The sequence below is a fragment of the Oncorhynchus nerka genome, linkage group LG2, assembly GCF_034236695.1.
Source record: "Oncorhynchus nerka isolate Pitt River linkage group LG2, Oner_Uvic_2.0, whole genome shotgun sequence".
NCBI classification, from domain to species: Eukaryota; Metazoa; Chordata; class Actinopteri; order Salmoniformes; family Salmonidae; genus Oncorhynchus; species Oncorhynchus nerka.
In genome coordinates, this window is record NC_088397.1 from 21,739,960 (window position 1) to 21,759,959 (window position 20,000).

A 20,000-nucleotide genomic window follows, 5' to 3' on the forward strand; every position below is an offset into this window, starting at 1 on the left:
TACGATGTGTATTGCGATTCGATACTGCGGTTTTATTGCGATTTGATGTTCCAAACTTTTTGCTCACCATATGCCTGCATGTCTGCTGCAGAGCGACGAGAAAATGTATTGTCATGCGTCATGGAAATAAAAGCACTATTTTAAAAGAAGATTAAGAACAAGCTATAGGATGAGAAATGTCCAGAGTTTTGGCGTAGGTACAGCCGACTAGTGCCAGCTAACACTGCCTTGCAAATATTTTCAAATATATATCTATATACAGTGCCTTGCGAAAGTATTCGGCCCCCTTGAACTTTGCGACCTTTTGCCACATTTCAGGCTTCAAACATAAAGATATAAAACTGTATTTTTTTGTGAAGAATCAACAAGTGGGACACAATCATGAAGTGGAACGACATGGATATTTCAAACTTTTTTAACAAATCAAAAACTGAAAAATTGGGCATGCAAAATTATTCAGCCCCCTTATTAAGTTAATACTTTGTAGCGCCACCTTTTGCTGCGATTACAGCTGTAAGTCGCTTGGGGTATGTCTCTATCAGTTTTGCACATCGAGAGACTGAAATTTTTTCCCATTCCTCCTTGCAAAAACAGCTCGAGCTCAGTGAGGTTGGATGGAGAGCATTTGTGAATAGCAGTTTTCAGTTCTTTCCACAGATTCTCGATTGGATTCAGGTCTGGACTTTGACTTGGCCATTCTAACACCTGGATATGTTTATTTTTGAACCATTCCATTGTAGATTTTGCTTTATGTTTTGGATCATTGTCTTGTTGGAAGACAAATCTCCGTCCCAGTCTCAGGTCTTTTGCAGACTACATCAGGTTTTCTTCCAGAATGGTCCTGTATTTGGCTCCATCCATCTTCCCATCAATTTTAACCATCTTCTCCGGCCCCTGCTGAAGAAAAGCAGGCCCAAACCATGATGCTGCCACCACCATGTTTGACAGTGGGGATGGTGTGTTCAGGGTGATGAGCTGTGTTGCTTTTACGCCAAACATAACGTTTTGCATTGTTGACAAAAAGTTCAATTTTGGTTTCATCTGACCAGAGCACCTTCTTCCACATGTTTGGTGTGTCTCCCAGGTGGCTTGTGGCAAACTTTAAACGACACTTTTTATGGATATCTTTAAGAAATGGCTTTCTTCTTGCCACTCTTCCATAAAGGCCAGATTTGTGCAATATACGACTGATTGTTGTCCTATGGACAGAGTCTCCCACCTCAGCTGTAGATCTCTGCAGTTCATCCAGAGTGATCATGCCTCTTGGCTGCATCTCTGATCAGTCTTCTCCTTGTATGAGCTGAAAGTTTAGAGGGATGGCCAGGTCTTGGTAGATTTGCAGTGGTCTGATACTCCTTCCATTTCAATATTATCGCTTGCACAGTGCTCCTTGGGATGTTTAAAGCTTGGGAAATCTTTTTGTATCCAAATCCGGCTTTAAACTTCTTCACAACAGTATCTCGGACCTGCCTGGTGTGTTCCTTGTTCTTCATGATGCTCTCTGCGCTTTTAACGGACCTCTGAGACTATCACAGTGCAGGTGCATTTATACGGAGACTTGATTACACACAGGTGGATTGTATTTATCATCATTAGTCATTTAGGTCAACATTGGATCATTCAGAGATCCTCACTGAACTTCTGGAGAGAGTTTGCTGCACTGAAAGTAAAGGGGCTGAATAATTTTGCACACCCAATTTTTCAGTTTTTGATTTGTTAAAAATGTTTGAAATATCCAATAAATGTCGTTCCACTTCATGATTGTGTCCAACTTGTTGTTGATTCTTCACAAAAAAATACAGTTTTATATCTTTATGTTTGAAGCCTGAAATGTGGCAAAAGGTCGCAAAGTTCAAGGGGGCCGAATACTTTCGCAAGGCACTGTATCTATACTTTGAGTCAAAGTATCAATATAAAAATAATAATGAGATATGTAAATATCCCCCCCCCCCCCCCCCATCCCTAGAAACCACGGATAAAGGTCAAATCAACAAGCCAGTCTGGTCTCACCATTATACATAATACTTTCACCATCATTTTCTTCTCTCCTCTGCGCTCTGTAGTTTCTTCCGCTCTTTTTGATCGGGAACCAGCGTGTCGTGTGTGTTTGTGTGTGTGTGTGTGTGTGTGTCAGGAAGTACACATGCGGTGTTGTACTCTTTGATGATAAAGGACTAAGGTCCCTCATATATACTGTCATCTGGAGGATAGCTGGAGGGCTGACAACACACACACACACACACACACCCCACCCCCACCCACACACACACACAGAGAAAAATAATTTGCTACAGGGTGACTGTCTAAATGATTGAATGCTATATTTTTCTCTCCTTCCTTCTTTCTCTCCCTCCTTCCACCTCACTCCCCCTTTTCTGTCAACTCACAGGTGGTGTCCTCCCATCAGAAACACTCTGAGAGCAGCTTGACAGCACAGGACGGAAGGAGGGAGGGAGGGAGAGAGAGAGAGAGAGCCGACCATCTGTGAATCACATCAAGGCAGCTGTGGTTAGAGTGGACTGCAGTTATTTTACGAACGAGAGGCAGAGAGAGGGAGAGAAGGAGAGGGGGATAGAAGTGGAGAGAAGGAGAGGGGGATAGAAGTGGAGAGGGGGATAGAAGTGGAGAGAAGGAGAGGGGGATAGAAGTGGAGAGGGGGATAGAAGTGGGGAGAAGGAGAGGGGGATAGAAGTGGAGAGAAGGAGAGGGGGATAGAAGTGGAGAGGGGGATAGAAGTGGAGAGAAGGAGAGGGGGATAGAAGTGGAGAGAAGGAGAGGGGGATAGAAGTGGAGAGAAGGAGAGGGGGATAGAAGAGAGAAATGGAGAGAGAAGGACAAAAGGAGAGGGGGCCTGGGTGAGTTTCCAAGCCCAGGACGGTGAACCCTGATCGGGGGTTAGACCAGGCCCCTGGAGTTCCTTTGGAGAGATGAGGACCTCTGAGAAGACAGTGTTTAGACAGAGGTGAAAATCAAATGAATCCTGACTAATGGATCCTGTGATTACAACATGGATTGACCTTTTCTTCTTCTGATCTGAAGGAATATTTCAGTTTTTTATGTGGACGTTTTTCTGTGTGGAAATGTGTCTATTTTTTCTAAATGAATTTGAAGTTTCAAATCTGTCTGGTGTGGATTTTAAGGAGGCTGTTTAGTTGACTCTGTGGATCTGAAACTGCCTCCACTCATCTGAAGGGATTTAAACAATAACTATTTTGGCCTTGGATTTTTTTCACATGTTGTGTTTTTTTCCTATATGTTTTTTTTCCCGTGCAGTAGTTGAGACTGCTTTGTAACCTTGGTAACCAAGCGGTAACCAGGCATCAACTGAGCGGTAACCATGGCAGCAGCCTATCGCGTGGTAGTGAGCAGTGTTAGTTGCTACAGCAGCGTGGTGGTGGACCGTCGGGCTCAGAGTCACGCGGTGCACTACTGCTCCGGGTCATGTGGGGCGCTGTCCCAGGGACTGGACTGTACTGTTGCCCATCGCAGCACCTGCTCCGAGCTGCTGACCGCCCCCTCACACACATTCACACACAACCTGACCCGAAACGCTAACTCTCCTCACCAAATCCCCAACAGCTCTAAACTTAGTATGACCGGCTGTAATGGGGGTAGTGGTGTTCCAAATGATCCTAACAGTGTGTATGGTGTGGTGGGGGAGGACAGTCCTCCATGGCGAGGTAAGAAGGCCAACACTACCACCACTACTACCAGCTCTGGTCCTGACCGGCCTCTCCAGAGCTCTGCCAGTCTGAAGGACATCACAGGAGAAGCCATCAACCTGGCCAGTGGCAAACTCAAAGAGTTCTCCTTCGAGAAGCTCCGCCTCTCCACCAGTCACGTGACCTTCAGGAAAGGTCGCAAGGTCAGGCCGGACTCGTACAGCCGTCGGTCAACGGACCTCGACATCGTCTACGGACACTTCACCGGGAACGTCGGAGGAACGGGGAATGGGACTATTACCGGAAATGGAAACACCAATGATGAGAACCTGCCTCCTTTCAGCGACACCACCAAGGTGCTCAAAGGCCTATCGCCTGCTAGCATCACCGCTGGGGGCGAGTCTCTATCCACAACCAGCCTATCCAGTGTCTCCAGGGCTGGGGGCGGGTCCACCAGTAGCCTATCCAGCGCCTGCTCTGGTTCCTTGGAGGCGGGGCTAAACACAGTGGCGTCTCTCTACCTCAGCTCATTAGCCGACGAGTCCCTCATCGCCCGGTTACTGGAGAAGACCCGTGCAGGGGAGGAGGGAGGAGTGGGAGGAGCAGGGGGGGAAGACATACGGGCCTGTCTGGACATTCTGGTCAAGTGTTCAGAGGACTTGAAGAAATGTACTGACATCATCAAGCAGTGTATCAGTAGGAAGAGTCCCGGGGGAGGGGAGGATGGGGGAGCCAGTCCAGAGAGCATCTACAGAGCTGTGATGACCAGACTGAGCTCCTATCTGAGGAAACTGCCTCTAGAGCTGGAGGGGGCTGGGTTAGGGTTAGGGGCTGGAGGTCAAGGGTCAGGGATTGGAGGTCATAGCGAGTTGGCCGAGCTGGTTAGTAGTCTCCATATGCTGCAGCAAGCTGCTGTCCCCTTCTCACCCATATTTGGGAATGATCAACCGCCACGGTATGAGGACGTTGTTCAGAACCCTCCTTTACCCAAGAGCAGGGATATACTGCCACCCTCGTCACTCGCTCCAGACTCTTCTCTCTCTTTGTCCACTACGCCTGAGACAGCAGGGAGACATAAGCTTCAGACCAACGGGATGCAGCACACACACACTCTGTCACACACACACTCTCCCTCACCGCACACACACACGTTGTCTATTTCTACCCCTCCATCCCAGGCACACACACCTTCCTTGCAAACGCACACTCCGTCAGAGCGCACACACACTCCGTCCATCTCCCCCATGGAGGCTCTCTTCATTGAAGAGGACGCAGACCTGGGAAGGGGGCTGAACAGGGCTTCCAGACACACACACTCACACACCCCGACCAGAAGCCTCACACACACTCACAGTCGGAACGGGACAGCTTTTAGTCCACACACACCACCCAGCTCCGCGCACACACACCTCAGCCCCAATCTGTCACACGTACACGTTACACACACACTCCAGTCTGCTGGTGAAGACCTCACCTGCCCCCCAACCTCCGAACACACTCCTCCTGTCACTCATAGAGACGACGACATCGACAGGCTTCTGATGGACTTGGAGTGTCTGTCGCAGAGCATGGGTCGGGAGAGAGACCGAGTCAGAGAGGGAGAGAGAGAAAGAGAGGCGGAGCCCCCTCTCCCCGTTAAGACCAGACAGAGGGGGACAGGACAGGGGAACACCTCCCCACAAACCCAACCCTGTCTCCAGACACAAACCCAAATCAACCCCCAGGCTCAAAGGTCTGTTCCTGTTAGCCACCTAACCGCTAACGCCCAGGCCAGGTCGACCCCCAGCTCGCCTGCTCCTCTTCCCCAGGCAGAGGGCAGCATGGTGGGGCTGGGAGATGAGGAGGATGGGGCCCTGCTGCTGAGGATCCTGGAGAGCATTGAGAGCTTTGCCCAGGAGCTGGTGGACTCTGGGGGTAGTCCTGGGAACACTGGGAAGACTGGGGCTCAGAGCAAAGAGAAGGAGGTGATGAGACTCCTACAGGACACTCTGGCTACTGCAGCCAAGACTGACACTCTGACGCAGGCCAAACTACCTGGATCTCCACCCGCTGGGCAAGGTGACTGTCCGTGTCCATCTATTCCTATTTACGGTATTGTGTATATGTTGCACGGTTCTTCGTTCTATGTATGTATGTGAACTGAACTGTGCCTTTACCTACAGATGGACCTGTACATGTGTCTGCCTCCACACCAACACCTGCACCCAGACTTACAGATGGACCTGTTCCTACGGCCCTACCTGTCTCTACAGCTCCCACACCTGTCCCTGCCCCTATCCCCACAACCCTAGCAGAGTCTGTCTCTACAGCTCCCACACCTGTCCCTGCCCCTATCCCCACAACCCTAGCAGAGTCTGTCTCTACAGCTCCCACACCTGTCCCTGCCCCTATCCCCACAACCCTAGCAGAGTCTGTCTCTACAGCTCCCACACCTGTCCCTGCCCCTATCCCCACAACACTAGCAGAGTCTGTCTCTACAGCTCCCACACCTGTCCCTGCCCCTATCCCCACAACCCTAGCAGAGTCTGTCGCCACAGACCAAGCTACACCTTCTGCCCTACCCACACCTCTTCCACCAACTACAGTCGTACCTTCAGAAGCAGCCGCTGGACGTCAACATCCACCTGTAGCTGACCTGACAGCTGTACTTACCACCACGGCCACCCCTCCACCCTCCCCTGTCCCGCCCCCTACACCCACACCTGGAGAGGCACCTGTTGCAACCATCGCTGCTCCTCCTGTTGCCGTGAGACACCCGGTTGCCCCTAGCGATGTGGTTGCCCTGAGAGACATCGGCTCGACGCTGCTCATCCAGCAGACGCCTGAGGTGATCAGAGTGAGTACCACTGACCGGCGTGCGTGTGTGCGTGTGTGCGTGTGCCTCTTCCTCTGACACTATTGCTGCTGAAGAAGACTACTTTCTCTGTGTTCTAGTTGAGAGTTGTATTGCTGGTTGGATATGTGTATATGTTCTAGTTGAGAGTAGAGGTCGACCGATTATGATTTTTCAACACCGATACCGATTATTGGAGGACCCAAAAAAAACGATACTGATTAATCAGCCAATTTTTTAAAATGTATTTGTAATGATGACAATTACAACAATACTGAATGAACACTTATTTTAACTTAATATAATACATCAATATAATCAATTTAGCCTCAAATAAATAATGAAACATGTTCAATTTGGTTTAAATAATTCCAAAAACAAAGTGTTGGAGAAGAAAGTAAAAGTGCAATATGTGCCATGTAAGAAAGCTAACGTTTCAGTTCCTTGCTCAGAACATATGAGTCTTCAATATTCCCAGGTAAGAAGTTTTAGGTTGTAGTTATCATAGGAATTATAGGACTATTTCTCTCTATACCATTTGTATTTCATATACCTTTGACTATTGGATGTTCTTATAGGCACTTTAGTATTGCCAGTCTAACAGTATAGCTTCCGTCCCTCTCCTTGCCCCTACCTGGGCTCGAACCAGGAACACAACGACAACAGCCACCCTCGAAGCAGCATTACCCATGCAGAGCAAGGGGAACAACTACTCCAAGTCTCAGAGCGAGTGACGTTTGAAACGCTATTAGCACGCACCCCGCTAACTAGCTAGTCATTTCACATCGGTTACACCAGCCTCATCTCGGGAGTTGATAGGCGTGAAGTCATCAACAGCTGCTGGCAAAACGCACGAAAGTGCTGTTTGAATGAATGCTTACGAGCCTGCTCTTGCCTACCATCACTCAGTCAGACTGCTCCATCAAATCATAGACTTAATTATAACATGATAACACACCGAAATACAAGCCTTTGGTCATTAATATGGTCGAATCCGAAACTATCATCTCGAAAACAAGACGTTCATTCTTTCAGTGAAATACGGATCCGTTCTGTATTTTATCTAACGGGTGGCATCCTTAAGTCTAAATATTCCAATTACATTGCACAACCTTCAATGTTATGTCATAATTATGTACAATTCTGGCAAATTAGTTCGCAACGAGCCAGGCGGCCCAAACTGTTGCATATACCCTGACTCTGCATGCAATGAAGGCAAGTGAAGTGACACAATTTCACCTGGTTAATATTGCCTGCTAACCTGGATTTCTTTTAGCTAAATATGCAGGTTTAAAAATATATACTTCTGTGTATTGATTTTAAGAAATGCATTGATGTTTATGGTTAGGTACACATTGGAGCAACGACAGCACCGCATCGATTATATGCAACGCAGGACACGCCAGATAAACTAGTAATATCATCAACCATGTGTAGTTAACTAGTGATTATGATTGATTGTTTTTTATAAGATTAGTTTAATGCTAGCTAGCAACTTACCTTGGCTTACTGCATTCGCGCAGGCAGTCTACTTGTGGAGTGCAACGAGAGGCAGGTGGTTAGAGCATTGGACTAGTTAACTGTAAGGTTGCAAGATTGAATCCCCCGAGCTGACAAGGTGAAAATCTGTCGTTCTGAACCCTGAACGAGGCAGTTAACCCACCGTTCCTAGGCCGTCATTGAAAATAAGAATGTGTTCTTAACTGACTTGCCTAGTTAAATAAAGATTAAATAAAGTTGTAACAAGAAATCGGTGTCCAAAAATACCCATTTCAAATTGTTATGAAAACTTGAAATCGGCCCTAATTAATCGGCCATTCCGATTAATCGGTCGACCTCTAGTTGAGAGATGCATTGCTGGTTGGATATGTGTATATGTTCTAGCTGAGAGAGAGAGAAATAGATTTTGGGAGGCAGAGAGAGAAAGGGAGGCAGAGAGGCAGAGAGAGAGAGAGGCAGAGAGAGAGAGAGAGGCAGAGAGAGAGGGAGAGGCAGAGAGAGAGGGAGAGGCAGAGAGAGAGGGAGAGAGAGAGAGAGAAAGGAAGAGGTGGAGACAAAGTGGTGGCCAGCTCTCTCCTCTGGAATGTTTGGGGTAGTTTAGGGTTTTGTGCTGGTAATGTCATAAATACAGAGCCTTCAGAAAGTATTCACACCCCTTGACTTATTCCACATTTTGTTGTGTTACAGCCTGAATTTGAAATTCATCAAATAGATTTTTTGCTCACCCATCTACACACAATACCACATAATGACAAAGTGAAACATTTTAGCATATTTATTGTAAATGAAATACAGAAATACCTAATTGACATAAGTATTCACACCAATACCTGTTGGAATCACCTTCGGCAGTGATTATAGCAGTGACTCTTTCTGGGTAAGTCTCTGAGAGCTTTGTACACCTGGATTGTACAATATTTGCACATGATTCTTTTTAAAGTTCTTCAAGCTCTGTCAAGTTGGTTGATGATCATTGCTAGACAGACGTTTTCAGGTCTGGCCATAGATTTTCAAGCCAAGTCATAACTGTAACCAGGCCACTCAGGAACATTCAATGCCGTCTTGGTAAACAACTGTAGTGTAGATTTGGTCTTGTGTTTTAGGTTATTGTCCTGCTGAAAGGTGAATTTGTCTCCCGGTATCTGTTGGAAAGCAGACTGAACCAGGTGTTCCTCTTTGCCTGTGCTTAGATATATTCTGTTTCCTGATAATAACAAGCAAACCAATAATATGATGCACTCACCACCATTCTTGAAAATATGAAGAGTGATACTCAGTGGTGTGTTGCGTTGGATTTGCTCAAACATAACTTTATGTCCTGAATACAAATCTTTAATTTCTTTGCCACATTTTTAAAGTTTTACTTTATTCAGTGCCGTGTTGCAAACAGGACGCATGTTTTGGAATATTTGTATTCTGTACAGGCTTCCTTCTTTTCACTCAGTCAATTAGGTTAGTATTGTGGAGTAAATACAACGTTGTTGATCCATCCTCAGTCTTCTCCTATCACAGCCATCATACTCTAACTGTTTTAAAGTCACCATTTGGCCTCATGGTGAAATCCCAGAGCAGTTTCCTTCCTCTCTGGCAACTGAGTGACTTTCCTGTTTAATTCATTTGTCAAAATGTCTAAAAACATCATTCCACTTTGACATTATGGGGTATTATGTGTAGACCGGTGACACAAACATCTACATTTAATACATTTTAAATTCAGGCTGTAACACAACAAAATGTGGAGAAAGTCAAGGGGTGTGAACACTTCCTGAAGGCCCTGTATGTGGCCTACATATCAACATGGAGTAAGGTTACACCGCATGGTCAATCAACAGACAGGAGAGGTAGACGGAAAGAGAGATGGAGGGATGACAAGGAGAGAGAGAGAGAGAGAGAGAGAGAGAGAGGAATGTAGATGAAGTGGTCCACTCACAGGCTCTCCTCTCTGATTGGTTGAAGTGTTATTTTGGGACCAGTCTCTGTTGTTGCAGTGTCACAGGCAGAATGTGTGTGTGTGTGTATGTGTGTATGTGTGTGTGTGTGAGGTGCTGATTGGAGCACAGCGGGAGAGGGTGGGGGCTGTTGGCATTGGGAATGTTAATGGTGTTGTTACCAAGTACACACACACACACACACACACACACACACACACACACACCAGGCTGACAGATAGAGGTGTGATGGGGACCTAAATCTGTCTACTACGGCATCTTGCTAACAGACTCACTGTCGCCACAGTGTAAACGGACCCTGTGTGTGTGTGTGTCGCCACAGTGTAAACGGACCCTGTGTGTGTGTGTGTCGCCACAGTGTAAATGGACTCTGTGTGTGTGTCGCCAAAGGGTAGGCTGACCCATTGCTACTGTTTGGTCACAGCTGAGTTTAGGAATAGCTGTGTGTGTGTGTGTGTGTGTGTGTGTGTGTGTGTGTGTGTGTGTGTGTGTGTGCTGACAGAGTAATATAGGCCTTTCTGCACCTGTCAGAGTGTTCCCATTAATCACCATGGAGACCAGGATGCCAGGCTAGATAAATCCAATGCCAGTCGAACACAGAGCAGAGAGCAAGACAAGACTAGCAGAACAGACAGCAGACTAGCCATTTGGAGCCCAGAACAGAAATGAGGCATAGCCAACCCTCCTCCTACCCTTCTACAGTGACTGCATTTCAAATGGCACCCTATTCCCTTGACCAGGGCCCTAGGCACTAGGGTGCCATTCGGGACGAAGCCAGGCTTTGGGTTTTAAATTCCCCATGGGGGAGTGAATGAGTGGCCAAGTTACTGAGAAGAGGTCGACAAGATGAATGGAGGGGTAAACAGCAGGGGTTGTTGTCTTGGGGTCGGTACTTAATGACATCACCTCCTGAATGCTTCCACAGGAAATGAGGTCACAGCAGGAAGCTCAGCCAAGTGGTGAGAGAACCCCCCCCCCCCCCACCCCACTTTCCATCTACTTCCCTCTCTAACACACAAATACACACACAGACACACCTTGGACTCATGGAGTCAGTGTTTCTGTGTGTAAGGAGTTTCCAACACTGACAATAGCCTCCAAGGTTAGCCACACACACACACACACACACACACACACACACACACACACACACACACACACACACACACGTAGCCTCCAGTCCCATGGTGACATCATACACCACTCCCAGTGCAGGCTAGGATATTGTCCAAACAATATTCCCCCCCTACACACACACATAGAAAGAGAGAGAGAATAGAGAACAACATACGAGAGATCTGAAGAACTACACTTGATGCCATCACATTCCTCTACACACTCTGCACACACTGCACACTGCACACTGCACACTGCACACTCTATGCACTCTCTTATAGCTGAGGTCACCTTAGTAACCATTGTCTGTATACACAACTTCCTACATTTGTTGTGTGTGTGTGTGTGTGTGTGTGTGTGTGTGTGTGACCTGCAGCTCTCTGCTGCCATGTAGTTTCTGCTGTTAACATACAGAGTTAAACAGGAGACATTCACCAGGGGCGACTTCATCCTCCACCTGCTTCATCTAGGAGCTTTGCCTCCATCTCCTGGAGGAGAGGGGTACTGCAGTACAAGAGGTCTGCTGGAGGAGAGGGGTACTGCAGTACAAGAGGTCTGCTGGAAGAGAGGGGTACTGTAGTACAAGAGGTCTGCTGGAGGAGAGGGGTACTGCAGTGAGTGAGAGAGAGAGAGAGAGAGAGAGAGAGAGAGAGAGAGAGAGAATATATGTTACAGTGCACTCTGACAGGTTTCTGAAATAGTCTGTGTTATGTGTTAACTACTGGGTCTGGTCAGCTTCCAACTCAGACGCATAGTGCCCTGTTGTCTGTGGATGTGTGTGCGTGTGTGTTGGGCGAGGAAGTGAGTCTGGGAATAGAGCAGAGATGTGAACTGTGTTTCCTCGTTGTTGGCACGGTCACCCTGCGAACATTCCGACCGATGCAGCCAATCCAAGCCAAGGGTCGTTACCACGGAGATGGCATTTGGCATGCCTATTTTCATGTGCGTGTGTGTGTGTGTGTGTGTGTGTGTGAAGTCTGCCTAGTTCCTGCAGCAGAAATACGCCTATAGAGTTAAGCGAACCCCTTGTACCATTTGACAACAATAAAGGACATCACAGTGACACTGGCAGTTCATTCTATGGCACTTTCATAAATGTTGTTGTGAAAACAAATATCCAACTATTGTTGATTTGAGTGTACAAGCCAGTCCAACTTAATTATAACACTCTTCTTACACCACACGTCAATGACAAAGGACTTCCAGCTTTAGTACATGTGTTGAAGGTTTACTGACCTTTCTCTGAAATATTGCTGTAATTTCACATAATGGTTCCACTTTGAAAGAATAACAACTTATAGGCTTTAGTAATTGTTTATTTAAAAGTGAAGAGATTAGGGAAGGAGAGGAGAGGGGAGGGGAGGGGAGGGAAGGGGAGGGAAGGGAAGGAGAGGAGAGGAGAGGAGGGAAGGAAGGAGAGGGGAGGAGGGGAGGAGAGGAGAAGAGGGAAGGGGAGGAGAGGAGGGGAGGAGAGGAAAGGGGAGGAGAAGGGAGGAGAGAGGAGGAGAGGAGAGGGGAGGGAGGAGAGGGGAGGGGAGGAGAGAGGAGAGGAGGGGAGTAGAGGAGAGGGGAGTAGGGGAGAGGAGGGAGAGGCGGGAAGGTGAGGAGATGAGAGGAGAGGAGGGGAGGGAGGGAAGGAGAGGAGAGGAGAGGAGAGGAGGGAAGGGGAGGAGAGGGGAGAGGAGGGGAGGAGAGGAGAGGAGAGGAGAGGGGAGGAGAGAGGAGGAGAGGAGAGTGGAGGGGAGGAGAGGGGAGGGGAGGAGAAGGGAGGAGAGAGGAGGGGAGAGGAAAAGGGGGGGCAGGAGAGGGAAGGACGAGGCCTAGGGCGGTCTATCGGACCAGTCTAAGCTGGTACCAATGCTACATGGACTCAAATCCACTGCTATTTCAGCACTCTCTTTTTTCCTCTTTTCTCTCTATTTCTGTACTGCCCCACTCTTTTACAAAAAGACGAAGGAAAAGAGGAGGTTAGGGGTGGAGAGAAGGAGGTAAGCGGAGGAGAGAAGGAGGTAAGGGACGAAGAGATGAGAGGAGAAGCCTGTCAGTTAGTCAGTGAGGAAAAGAGCACGCAGCTGGGTCAATGACATCTGTTCAGGGTCCGCTTACACACACACACTCACCAAGTGCAGGGGTGCTTTAGGAACAACCAACCCACGTTTTATCTGTCACAAATAGCACATAGCTTTTAGCATGATTCCACTGCCAGCACCGTTTAGCTACATACAGACGCTTTGAAAAATGCTAATGGTGGACCGAGCTACTAATAATAGCACTGAGCAGTTGCAACAGAAAACCACAACAAAGTCGTGTGAGCCACAGAATCATTGAGACAATGTGCATTGCAAATCATGCAGGCAAAGAGAGAGACTTACAGTGCTATTTACAAGTATTTGAACTTCTCCAGCTCTTGGAGGTGGCAGTGTGTGTGTGTGTGTGTGTGTGTGTGTGTGTGTGTGTGTGTGTGTGTGTGTGTGCGCGTTTGTGTGTGTGTTAAGGATGTGACCTTGGCTTGAGAACACTGCACTTGTAAATAATCTTGTGTGTGTGTGTGTGTGAGCGCACACACACACAAACAGACACACACACACACACACAGTGGGATTATTCACTTCATGTCTGATGTTCCTGTCGTAACTCTCTCCCCTCCTGTCAGCTGTAGCGCTCTGTTCAGTTCTACTACCAACTGGTACGTGTGAACAATCCTCTCCTCCAACTTCCTGCACCGTTTAGTTCCAGCCCTGCTCTAACATACCTGATTCTGTTAGTCAGAGGTTCATCAGGACATTGATTAGCTGAATCAGATGTGTTAGAGCAAGGCTGGAACAAAGCCCTGCACGCCCTGTAGCTCTGTAGTAAGAGGATTGGTCACCCCTGTTATAGATTGTGAGACTCTCCCCGTGTAGCCTTCTGCACTACCTGTAACTACGCTGCACCTGGTGAGGCCAGTAGCCACAGATGTTTTACCATTTGGTTAGTGGACTGGGCACTGGTTGACAGGCTAGACATACAGTAGCACTGCAGACCAGCATTGAGGATTCCTGGTAATACACAGCCACGGCCACTAGATGGGGCTGAGCGATCCTCCAGTCCAGACTTCACTCAGAACATCCAGAATACTGTTGAGGCTAACTTTAGCCAGAGAGGCTAAGGGATGGGGGCAGGGGAGCGGGGATATGCAACACGACCAAAATCAAACCCCCTGCCCTACCCTTTCGCTCAGGACAGCCGGTGTGCTGTGTGTGTGTGTTTCGCAGCCAGACCTCGGCCTGTCTCATATTTCCCAGAGTTAGTCTCTCAGTTTGATTCTCAGAGCGACAGGCTACAGAAGGACCGTAGAACCAGAGAACCACAGGGGAGACGGGAACTTTTATACCCCAGAGAGAAGCACTCTGTTGGGCCACGTATAGCCACCGGCTGGCCCGCCGCTATGGTTTTACAAGATACGCTAGGAGCTAACACACGGATAATATCAGTGCACACACACGGATAAGCTACGGACTCAACCCTGACTCAACCCTGACTCAACCCTGAGAGAGAGAGAGAAAATATAGGTGTGTCTGAGTGTGGGTCTACAGTATTTGTCAATATTAGAGAGTGTTTGTGTGGAAGTGAAGCAACAGGAAAGTTTGATTACGAAACAGTGTGTGTGTGTGTGTAAGGCTAGCAGACATGGAGTGAGAACCAGCTAGCTGCAGGTGGACTCAGAACACTGTCCAGTTGGATCTTCCTTCGTTTTTTTTCTCATCGGGGGATTTTTTAAATTTTTCGATATATTCTGTTACTCTTTTCTTTTCCTCTGCTGGGTGTTCTTGTCTCCTTCAATCTGTTCTCCTGGATACGTGAAAGGAATCATCCCTCGTTCCGTTGGACAGAATGGAGAGAATAAAATACTTTGAAGAAACAAAATAGAAAGCTGGAATCCATTGCATGGAGAGAGTGAACAACTGAAAAGAAGAGAGAATTATAGAGCTGTGGTCTGTAGATAGACTGTAGACTCCATGGAGCTGTTGGTTGTCTAGTAGTCCTGTCTGTAATTCTACACCAGGGCCGGTCTGTGGTTCATCTGTCTCTCAGGGGGTTTTGCTGCACCCTCCAACACCAGCTGGGAATCTGAATGAACTTTGAACTTGAACCGCTACCTAAGAAACGGATGCAATAAAGTAATCATCGTCACCTTCATCCTCTCCTATCATCGTCACCTTCATCCTCTCCTATCATCGTCACCTTCATCCTCTCCTATCAACGGCATCTTCATCCTCTCCTATCATCGTCACCTTCATCCTCTCCTATCAACGGCATTTTCATCCTCTCCTATCATCGTCACCTTCATCCTCTCATCGTCCTCTTCATCCTCTCCTATCAACGTCACCTTCATCCTCTCATCGTCATCTTCATCCTCTCCTATCAACGTCAACTTCATCCTCTCCTATCACCATCTTCATCCTCTCCTATCATCTTCATCCTCTCCTATCGTCAGCTTCATCCTCTCCTATCGTCATCTTCATCCTCTCCTATCAACGTCATGTTTATCAAGGAGTCTAAAGAGACACTGCGGGGGGACCCTGATTTAAGATGTGAGCTCGCCTTCCTCTCCCGGGGCTGTGACCTCGTACTGCCCTCGCGCTTCAAGAAGAGAATCAAGACGTTCCAGCAACTGCAGGCGCAGGTTGGTAGTACAGGACTGGACTGGACTGGACTGGACTGGACTGGACTGGACTGATGCATTACACACACACACACACACACACACACACACACACACACACACACACACACACACACACACACACACCCTCTGCAATAAACACACACCCACATGCACACACGTGTGCTAAAAACACACACACGCAGGTGTTTAACAGACACACACAAACACACTTTTTCTCACACCAATAACACAAATACATGCTGGTTGAAGACAAGCTATTCTGGGGCAGATACCAGAGTGTTATTTATAGTCCTGGGGGCAGGAATAGGGAGGGGGTGAGGGAGGGGGTGAGGGGGCGGGGAGGGTGAGTGGGTGAGGAAGAGGGTGAGGGGCGGGGTGAGTGGGTGAGGGGCGGGGAGGGGGTGAGGGGCAGGGAGGGGTGAGAGGGAGTGAGGGGCGGGGAGGGGGGTGAGGGGCGGGGAGGGGGCTGGTTCAGCTGTCCTACTTGATACTCACCCAGTACAGACGCTCAGCAGAGTGTATAGGGCCTGTAACTCGGACACCCAACACATTGCTGGAACCTTGTTTCATGGTGTTGAAACAGACCTATGTGATGTGCTACAGAGACATTTAGTTTTGGTACTGAAAGAATCATGCAGCAGTATTTCTCTCAGGTGGTATGCATGTGGTAGACTGGTCACCTAGTCACAACAGATGTGTTTGTATAGGGTAGTCTGTCGTTGTTCATTATTGTTGTTGTCCATTGGGGGAGAGGGGGGGGGGGTCTTGTACATTTGGGAAGCTGAGGTACACTTGCAAATAAGACAAGGGACTGGCTAGTAAACTACTTGTAAGTGAAGTTGGTCATTTGGAAAACAAGGAGAAAACCGATTGAGGAAGTGAACTCAATGGCTGCTGAGGCAGTGTTAGTGGGGCTGGTGGGGTGGGGGGTGTGAGTAGAGGGAATTGGTATTGATTTGGTTATGTATGAAAGTTGAATTGTGCCACTAAAGGTTGATTTTAAATCTCTCTCTCTCCAGGTCCAGTCCAACAAGCAAGATAAGAAATCTGCCACCCCTCCTCCAGCCCCTCTCTCCCCCCCCCCTCCGTTCCTCCCCCCACCGCTCCCCCTCTCCTCCCCCCACTCCAGTCGTCCTCACCCCTCCTCCTCCTCCTCCCCCTGCCCTCAACATTCCCCGCTTCTACTACCCTCGAGGGTTACCGGGGGCAACAAAAGTCAACCACGATGCGGCCATCACTGCCATAGAGACAGCCTTCATTGAGTTTGAGGAGGAGAAGGCTGATATTTACGAGATGGGCAAGATCGCTAAGGTAACACACACACACACACCAACACACACTACAATATGAAACGGGGTTGGGTGCTACACATCGGTGGTGAAGAAGTACCTTTCTGTCAATAGTTTAGCTGTCCATCTCACTGCCTGTTGTGGGTGTATTTGTTTTCAGGCATGCGGCTGTCCTCTGTACTGGAAGGCAGCCATGTTTAACGGAGCGGGAGGAGAGAGGACCGGATTCGTCTCTGTTCACTCCTTCATCGCTACCTGGAGAAAGTAAGAAACACTCCTCTCCTCTCTTCTCTTCTCTTTTCCTCTCCTCTCTTCTCTTCTCTTTTCCTCTCCTCTCCTCTCCTCTCCTCTCCTCTCTTCTCTTCTCTTCTCTTTTCCTCTCCTCTCCTCTCCTCTCCTCTCTTCTCTTCTCTTTTCCTCTTCTCTTCTCTTTTCCTCTCCTCTCCTCTCCTCTCCTCTCCTCTCCTCTCCTCTCCTCTCCTCTCCTCTCCTCTCTTCTCTTTTCCTCTCCTCTCCTCTCCTCTCCTCTCTTCTCTTCTCTTCTCTTCTCTTCTCTTCTCTTCTCTTCTCTTTTCCTCTCCTCTCCTCTCCTCTCCTCTCTTCTCTTTTCCTCTCCTCTCCTCTCCTCTCTTCTCTTCTCTTCTCTTCTCTTCTCTTTTCCTCTCCTCTCCTCTCCTCTCCTCTCTTCTCTTCTCTTCTCTTCTCTTCTCTTTTCCTCTCCTCTCCTCTCCCTCTCCTCTCCTCTCCTCTCCTCTCCTCTCTCTTCTCTTCTCTTCTCTTTTCCTCTCCTCTCCTCTCTCTCCTCTCTTCTCTTCTCTTTTCCTCTCCTCTCTTCTCTTCTCTTTTCCTCTCCTCTCTTCTCTTCTCTTTTCCTCTCCTCTCCTCTCCTCTCTTCTCTTCTCTTTTCCTCTCCTCTCCTCTCCTCTCCTCTCCTCTCCTCTCCTCTCCTCTCCTCTCCTCTCCTCTCTTCTCTTTTCCTCTCCTCTCTTCTCTTCTCTTTTCCTCTCCTCTCTTCTCTTCTCTTTTCCTCTCCTCTCCTCTCCTCTCTTCTCTTCTCTTTTCCTCTCCTCTCCTCTCCTCTCTTCTCTTCTCTTCTCTTTTCCTCTCCTCTCCTCTCCTCTCCTCTCTTCTCTTCTCTTCTCTTCTCTTCTCTTTTCCTCTCCTCTCCTCTCCTCTCCTCTCTTCTCTTTTCCTCTCCTCTCCTCTCCTCTCCTCTCTTCTCTTCTCTTTTCTTCTCCTCTACTCTCCTAATTTGTATTTCTTTAATATTTGTCCTTTATGTTCCTCCCATTAAATTAGCATATCCCTCTGCTATAATCATCTGAAATATTATTACATATGTTAACAATCTCTTTCTTTCTCTCTGTCTCTCTCCCCCCTCAGGTTGTTACATAGTTGCTATGACGATTCGTCTAAGTTTATCTACCTCCTAGCGAAGCCTGGCTGTTCCTACCTGGACCAGGAGGACTTTATACCTTTATTACAGGTGTGTGTGCAGACATCTTCATGCTAATCAAATGGTGTGGTGGCAGAGGATGCCCAAACACAGGTCTCTCAGAAATGTTATAGTGTTATATTTCTCTCTCCCTCCCCCTCACTCCCTCTCTCTCCCTCCCCCTCCTCCCTCTCTCTCTCTCTCCCCCTCACTCCCTCTCTCTATCTCTCCCTCCCCCTCACTCCCTCTCTCTCTCTCTTTCCCTCCCCCTCACTCCCTCTCTCTATCTCTCCCTCCCCCTCACTCCCTCTCTCTATCTCTCCCTCCCCCTCACTCCCTCTCTCTCTCTCCCCCTCACTCCCTCTCTCTATCTCTCCCTCTCTCTCTCCCTCCCCCTCACTCCCTCTCTTTATCTCTCACTCCCTCTCTCTATCTCTCCCTCCCCCTCACTCCCTCTCTCTATCTCTCCCTCCCCTCACTCTCTCTATCTCTCCCTCCCCCTCACTCCCGCTCTCTATCTCTCCCTCCCCTCACTCCCTCTCTCTATCTCTCCCTCCCCTCACTCCCTCTCTCTATCTCTCCCTCCCCTCACTCCCTCTCTCTATCTCTCCCTCCCCTCACTACCTCTCTCTATCTCTCCTCCCCTCACTCCCTCTCTCTATCTCTCCCTCCCCTCACTCCCTCTCTCTATCTCTCCCTCCCCTCACTCCCTCTATCTCTCCTCCCCACACTCCCTCTCTCTCTCTCTCTCTCTCTCTCTCTCTCTATCTCTCCCTCCCCTCACTCCCTCTCTCTCTTTCTCTCTCCCTCCCCCTCACTCCCTCTCTCTATCTCTCCCTCCCCTCACTCCCTCTCTCTATCTCTCCCTCCCCTCACTCCCTCTCTCTATCTCTCCCTCCCCTCACTCCCTCTCTCTATCTCTCCTCCCCACACTCCCCCTCTCTCTCTCTCTCTCTCTCTATCTCTCCTCCCCACACTCCCCCTCTCTCTCTCTCTCTCTCTCTCTCTCTCTCTCTCTCTCGCTCCCTCACTCCCTCTCTCCTCTCTCTCTGTGTGTAGGACATAGTGGACACTCACCCAGGACTGACGTTCTTGAAGGATGCCCCAGAATTCCATTCCCGTTACATCACCACCGTGAGTAACATCATCCATCACCTAGTCATTACATAGTTGTTACTATAGCAACCATTTGATCACTGTATGTCACTACCATAGAATTATGAATTAGAATACTAGAATGAACATGAACCTTCTTATGATGGTCAGGGAGTTGGTCAACCATGGTTTTCCAGTGCTGTGATAAGATATTGTGTCGAATCATGAATTTGAAGAATTTATCTGCAATGTATTTTTGTTAGTTAGCCAGACAGTTTTAGAGGAATGATTCCATTATTTCATGTTTTATTAACTGCCAACATTCCATTTAAACAACACAGTCCATCTCCAACCAGACACTGTCTGGAAGTTGTAAAACAGACACCGTCTGGAAGTTGTAAACCAGACACCGTCTGGAAGTTGTAAACCAGACACCGTCTGGAAGTTGTAAA

At 48.2% G+C, this 20,000-nt stretch overlaps 1 protein-coding gene across 1 annotated transcript in view; it reads left to right on the top strand.

Moving 5' to 3' along the window:
* Positions 1 to 2,776: 2,776 nt before the first annotated feature.
* LOC115134165 (serine/threonine-protein phosphatase 2A regulatory subunit B'' subunit alpha-like) overlaps positions 2,777 to 20,000 on the top strand; it is a 27,263-nt gene continuing 10,039 nt past the window's right edge. Inside the window, 7 exon segments of the mRNA XM_065024542.1 lie at positions 2,777 to 5,720; positions 5,825 to 6,498; positions 16,749 to 16,807; positions 16,809 to 17,040; positions 17,179 to 17,282; positions 18,402 to 18,504; positions 19,513 to 19,587. Coding sequence (XP_064880614.1) covers positions 3,338 to 5,720; positions 5,825 to 6,498; positions 16,749 to 16,807; positions 16,809 to 17,040; positions 17,179 to 17,282; positions 18,402 to 18,504; positions 19,513 to 19,587 — 3,630 coding nt within the window. The 5' untranslated portion in view covers positions 2,777 to 3,337.